The sequence below is a fragment of the Exserohilum turcica genome (genome assembly GCF_000359705.1).
Source record: "Exserohilum turcica Et28A unplaced genomic scaffold SETTUscaffold_7, whole genome shotgun sequence".
Lineage (NCBI taxonomy): Eukaryota > Fungi > Ascomycota > Dothideomycetes > Pleosporales > Pleosporaceae > Exserohilum > Exserohilum turcicum.
In genome coordinates this window covers 330,563-337,221 of record NW_007360288.1, presented here as the reverse complement: position 1 = coordinate 337,221, position 6,659 = coordinate 330,563, and the positions used below count along the sequence as shown (strand labels likewise).

The following is a 6,659-nucleotide window of genomic DNA, read 5'->3' as shown; positions in this document are numbered from 1 at the left end:
CTAAGAGTAATTGCTATATTTATAGTTCCTTAGTAGCTAAGAGTAGCGCTATTACGAACCTGAGGGAGGAAGGCACAGCGGTTAAGTTAAGGGAACGACGACAGCCAGTCAACCCCGCCCTCTTTGTAGAGTAAGGGAGGATCACGTGACCTCCTCGGACCTCTATGCACGAGGAAGGGTCTTGGCAGACTCCTCGTACATAAGCCACAGAGGAAAGCCCCTCGTGCGCCAGCCACCGAGCAATACTCGGACTCCTCTGACCGAGGGCTACGAGCACCATAGGTATATAGCATAGGCAATGTAGCCCTTATGGCTCATTGTGTTCAATTACTTAAGTTACGAGTACAAGTACAATACAAGAGTTACTTGCAGAGACACTGTTCATACCACCCTGTTGCTTCATCCGCGAAAACCAACCTCAAGAGTCTGACACCAGAAGTCTTATATTACTTCCACTCAGATCCTACTCCTAACACTTTGAACACCCTTAAGATAAGCGACATTGTTATGAACACTCCTAACGCTTCCCTCACTAGAGGATCATCCACTTGTGGTAACAAGCCCGACTTGTACCATGGAGACCGCAACAAGCTCGAAGCTTAGATCCTCCAGGTCGACCGGTTTTTCCACCTACAAGGAGACAGAATCGAAGACAACAACAAGGTTGTCTTAGCCACCACCTACTTCCAAGGTGACGCAGAAAAATGGGCCAACCCGATCATTCAACGTTACATGGATGACTCCATCACTAACGCTGACAACACTGCCTTAGTGGAAGACTGGGACGCTTTCAAGGTCAAACTCCGACAGAACTTCTCACCTTTTAAGGAATCGGTAGTCGCGGAACAACGAATTCAAACCCTACGCCAGACAGGGCTAGCCGCCGACTACACGACGATATTCCAGCAGCACGCCACTAGAATCGACTGGGACGACAAAGCACTTATGCGCATGTACCGACAAGGCCTTAAGCCAGCAGTGCGCAGAGAACTTATGAGAAGTGGAGCCAACATCGACACGCTAGCAGAACTCATGGAAGAAGCCATTAGAGTCGACAACGATTTATATGAACTAGCGCTAGAAGAACGACTGTTTAATTAGGGAACGCGACAACAGGATAGGAACGATCGGCCTCGACAACAGCAATACCGACGTTCACCCCCTAATACGGGAAGGCAGCGCGGTTTCATACCATCCACGCCAGGATCCTACTAAGGGTACGGTGCTCAACCTATGCACCTCGACAACCTCAACAAAGGACGTGGATTTGGACGCGCTAAGCCAAACGAAGGACCTAAGGGTCAACACAACAAGGACAGAAAGAAAATTACTTGTTACGCCTGTGGCAAGGAAGGCTATATGGCACGAGACTGTCGAAGCAAGAATAAGGTCACTCGACAACTGAACGTTATCCGAAAAGACTCCAGCCTCGACGATGGCGAGTTATGGAACGTTATCACCCTAGCCTAAGTCAAATACCATCTGCTTGATAAAGAACTTATCACAGGACTTAAGGACGTAATGCTTACCACCGCTAAGAGCAGCGAGGACGAAAAGAACCCGCTTAGCGACGAGGAATACGAGACGCCAGCAGAAGAAGAATTTCCTGCGGCACCTACGAAGCACGAGAAGATAGCTAGGTTCAAGGAAAGGAACCGACCCGCTACGCCAAAGCCGACAGAGCTGGAACCCGCTCAAGAAGAACCCCGATGGGATCCGGTACAACAGATAACTCCACCCAGTACGCCACAATGGGCGCAGAAAGCACAAGAAGCATGGCAACAATCACAAAAGGAATACCAAGCCACCAGGCAGCAGCAGGACAACAACAACTGGTACTGGTATGATGCACGCAACGCACACCATGCTCGACTCTCATGGACAGCATGCCTAGCTGCCTACTGCCCAGCCCATTACTCAGACAAACAAGGAGCGGGATGGAATCCTAAGACCATCCGAGGATACCCTAAATGCAAATACCACTGGTTCGAATGCGTAGACGACAAATGCCCAAAACACCTATGGGACAAGAGGGAGAAGAAGCACTTCCCAGGCCACGACGACCCACAAGAGGTCATACAGATGCAAACAGTATACCGGACGGAGTACGTGGACGATCACACGTACGCTTGTCAACGACAAGACTAGCAGACATGTCTTAGCGACAGTTGCGACACCCATGTCCTAGCCAAAGAATATTACGGATTCCCGGTAAAGTCTTTTTTAGGCCAGCGCCACGAGAGCCAGGGCCCTCTAGGGAGATCAATACAGTAAATCCCCTAGGACTGATAAAGCTCACAGCAGAGCTCAACGGAAAACGGATGCAGGCACTAGTGGACTCAGGATCACAGGCGAACTATGTTTCAGCGCACGCAGTTAGGAAAGCCGGACTTACCCAACTACGGAAACAACAGCCATACCCACTACACGTTGCCAACGGCGAACCAATGCCAAACGAAGAAAGAATAACACATGAGGTCAGACAGGTGACACTTAGCATCCAAGAGCATGAGGAGAAGATAGACCTAGACGTCTTTGGACTAGCTACCTACGACATCATTTTAGGACTCCCATAGCTACGAGAACACAACCCGCGGATCGACTGGAAGTCGAAGGTGTTCCAATTTGAGTGCTGCGGAACGGACGCAACCGCAAGCCAGCCTACGCATCGGCAGAGTCTGATGGTAGATAAGAGTAACATTGCCAAGCAGTGCAATATCGCAGAAAAGAAAGCGAACTCGACAGGTAGTTCCCAGAGCAGGAAGCCAAACTCAGCAGATACCGAAACTAGGCCAACGGATCACGAAGCTAGAGTACAGGAGAACAGCGCAACTCCAGAGATCCCTGAACAATACAGAAAGTACGAACATTTATTTCAGGAAGTGGTAGACGACCAAGCGTTACCAAAGCATCAACCCTGGGACCATGAGATAGTCCTACAGGAAGGAAAGAAACCGACTTTCGGGCCCATATATCAACTATCGGAAAGAGAGCTCAACGTACTAAGAGAATACATCAACAAGAGTTTAGCCAAGGGATACATACGACCATCGAAGTCACTAGCAGGATATCCAATTATGTTTGTACCAAAGAAAGACGGTACAGATCGACTGTGTGTCGATTATCGGCAACTCAACGATATCACGATTAAGAATCGATACCCACTACCAAACATCACTGAGCTCCAGGATCGATTGTCTCGAGCGAAGATCTTCACGGCGTTAGATCTCCGAGACGGATATCACCTTATCAGGATCAAGAAAGGTGAAGAATGGAAAACGGCCTTCAGAACACGATACGGACACTACGAATACACCGTCATGCCGTTTGGGCTTACGAACGCCCCAGCCACGTTTCAAGAACTCATCAACAACGTACTCAGACCCTATCTGGATATATTCGTCATCGCCTACCTAGATGACATCCTAATCTACTCAGAAGAAGAGGAACAACATACTGAACACGTCAAGCAGGTACTACAGGCCCTGGACGAGTACAGCCTCAGACTCAAGCTGAAAAAGTGTGAATTCCACAAGACCAAGGTCAACTTCCTAGGCTACGTAGTAGGGGTCAACGGAGTACAGATGAGCGAGGAAAAGATCGAAGTCATCAAGAACTGGCCAACACCAAAAACAGTCATGGACATCCAATTCTTTCTAGGATTCGTGAACTTTAACAGGCAGTTTATTAAGGACTTCTCCAAGATCGCGATACCGCTAACGCGATTAACAAGAAAGAATACCCTATAGAAATGGGATAACAAGACAGGAAAAGCATTTCGAACGCTTAAGAAAGCATGCATTACGCCACCATGCTTCCGGATATTTATCCTAGGATTACCAACGAAATTCGAAACAGACGCATCAGACCTCGCGCTAGGAGGCTGCGCCAGCATACTCATAGACGGCAAATGGCACCCCGTCGCATATTATTCAAGGAAGTTCTCAGGACTAGAAGAACGCTACGACGTACACGACAAAGAACTACTCGCGATAGTAGCATGCCTACAGCACTGGAGAGTTTATGCAGAGAGCTGCTCAGAACTCACGATCTACACGGATCACAAGAACTTAGTACACTTCACCACGACGAAGGTACTCAACCGAAGACAGACCTGATGGGCTGAACTACTAGGGCAATACAAGTTTAAGATTGTCTACACTCTAGGAAAAGAAAATGGAAGAGCTGACGCTCTTAGCTGACGACACGACATCGCAGGAACTAAGACGATAGTCGACAGACCAATACTAAAAATGAACCAAGACGGGACAATGGGACCCGCACACGAAAACAACATTATCATAAAAATAGGAAACGACGTACCTAAAGAAGTACAGCAGATCATCATCGAAGAACATCACAACGATCCTGTGCACGGACACCCAGGAATCGCCAGAACAATGGAACTAATCCAGAGAAACTATCAGTTCAGTGGGATGAAAGACAAAGTTGCATCCTACATCGCCAAATGCGAAGACTGCAAGAAGAACAAGCATAGTACTCATGCACCTTACGGAGAAATGCAAGCTCAAGAGCTACCACGAGAACCGTGGGCAGACATCTCCATGGACTTTGTTACAGGCCTACCAGTTTCAAGAGACCCTGCAACCAAGGTCGCCTACGACGCGATACTAGTTGTAGTGGATAGGTTCACCAAACAAGCCGAGTACATACCGTTCAGAAGGGATTACACAGCAGTGGATCTCGCATACATCGTCAACGACAGAATCATCCGACACCACGGAATACCAAGGTCAATAATCAGTGATAGAGACAAGCTCTTCACATCAAACTTTTGGACAACGCTATTAGCCGCGATAGGCACAAAGCGAAAACTATCGACAGCATACCATCCACAGACCGACGGACAAACAGAAAGAACCAACAGAACAATGAAGGCATACCTTAGAATCTATGTCAACTACCAACAAAACAATTGGGTACAGCTACTACCTATAGCACAGATGGCCTATAACAACAAAACATCGGAATTAACAGGAAAGACACCATTTTACGCAAACCACGGGAGACACCCAAATCTCTTTACCAGGACATACCCAAGTTAGAAAACAGAAGCAGCCATAGCCACGGCTGAAGAACTTAAGAAAATACATGAAGAACTCCGAAAAGCACTTGAAAACGCTCAGCAGCAAAGCATCTTATATGTCAACAAAAAACGAAAAATGGCACCTTAGCTAAAGAGGGGGGATAGAGTATACCTACTCACAAAGAATCTTCGAACGAAGCGACCAAGCAAAAGACTAGATCACACCAAGGTCGGACCATTTTTGATTCTCGATTAGAAAGGACTAGTAACGTACACACTTGATCTACCACTAGATGCAAAGATACACCCAAGATTCTATATCAGCCTATTAGAACCAGCAGACCCCGAAACGCTACTACAAAAAAACATTTCACTACGAACCCGAGGAAGAAAACGAATTCGAAGTCGAGAAAATCCTCGCACACCGCGCGACAATCCAAGGAACCAAATACCTAGTCAAATAGTTAGGATACCTAGACAGCGAAAACACATGGGAACTAGAGGACAACCTATCTAATTGCCAACAATTACTCAAAAAATACAAAAAAGAACTTACCATCATGAGGAGAAAACCGGCGCATCGCCAGGATTCGAGGGCGACGCTAAGGCGTCTAAGGACCCCAAAGTACTCCACATAACCGGCGAAAACCCCACCAACGCATCCGCCGCGGGGCAGTCCAAGGACTCCTGCGCATCCACGTCATCACCACCAGCGCGCAAGGAATTCGCCAGACACATAGTCTTTTTCGCAGCACGCTCTTCAGCCTGCTTCAAAATCCTCTTGTTTCGCATCAAGCGCGAAATGACTTGAGCCAACAGCTGCTCATCCTCATCCACCTTCTTTTGATACTCTTCACGAGTCTTGTCTAGAGACACCCACGACATGTTCACACATGGGTGACCCAGACGAGTGCACTCTGAGCACTTCAAACGCTTGCTATTGACTTCGGGCATCGCGACGCACTGACGGTTGTTCGCAAAACAATAATCGCAGGGGACGGGCGCAGGGAGACCGTTGCGACGAATCTCAAGAGCAAGACGAAGATGTTCTTTGGACCTAGGGGCGGACATGGTTAGCCACAGGCATACGGAAAAGCTTGAGGACAAGCTTAGGAAGGAGGGAGATGGTGTTACGAACCTGAGGGAGGAAGGCACAGCGGTTAAGTTAAGGGAACGACGACAGCCAGTCAACCCCGCCCTCTTTGTAGAGTAAGGGAGGATCACGTGACCTCCTCGGACCTCTATGCACGAGGAAGGGTCTTGGCAGACTCCTCGTACATAAGCCACAGAGGAAAGCCCCTCGTGCGCCAGCCACCGAGCAATACTCGGACTCCTCTGACCGAGGGCTACGAGCACCATAGGTATATAGCATAGGCAATGTAGCCCTTATGGCTCATTGTGTTCAATTACTTAAGTTACGAGTACAAGTACAATACAAGAGTTACTTGCAGAGACACTGTTCATACCACCCTGTTGCTTCATCCGCGAAAACCAACCTCAAGAGTCTGACACCAGAAGTCTTATATTACTTCCACTCAGATCCTACTCCTAACAAGCGCTTCAAGTATATAGAACTAAATATCCTTTTATAAAGATTAGTTTCTATCGTTTA

At 47.8% G+C, this 6,659-nt stretch overlaps 2 protein-coding genes across 2 annotated transcripts; one reads left to right on the top strand and one right to left on the bottom strand.

Annotated features, from left to right (window-relative positions):
• Positions 1 to 1,215: 1,215 nt before the first annotated feature.
• SETTUDRAFT_165398 (uncharacterized protein) lies at positions 1,216 to 2,148 on the top strand (the record flags this gene model as incomplete). The annotated part of the gene is made up of 3 exons (XM_008032021.1): positions 1,216 to 1,452; positions 1,516 to 1,741; positions 1,766 to 2,148. Exons 1-3 carry the CDS (start codon positions 1,234 to 1,236, stop codon positions 2,146 to 2,148), a joined length of 828 nt encoding a protein of 275 aa, XP_008030212.1. The 5' UTR covers positions 1,216 to 1,233.
• A 3,456-nt stretch (positions 2,149 to 5,604) lies between these two features.
• SETTUDRAFT_165387 (uncharacterized protein) lies at positions 5,605 to 6,453 on the bottom strand (the record flags this gene model as incomplete). The annotated part of the gene is made up of 1 exon (XM_008032020.1): positions 5,605 to 6,453. Exon 1 carries the CDS (start codon positions 6,116 to 6,118, stop codon positions 5,606 to 5,608), a length of 513 nt encoding a protein of 170 aa, XP_008030211.1. The 5' UTR covers positions 6,119 to 6,453.
• Between the last annotated feature and the right edge of the window lie 206 nt (positions 6,454 to 6,659).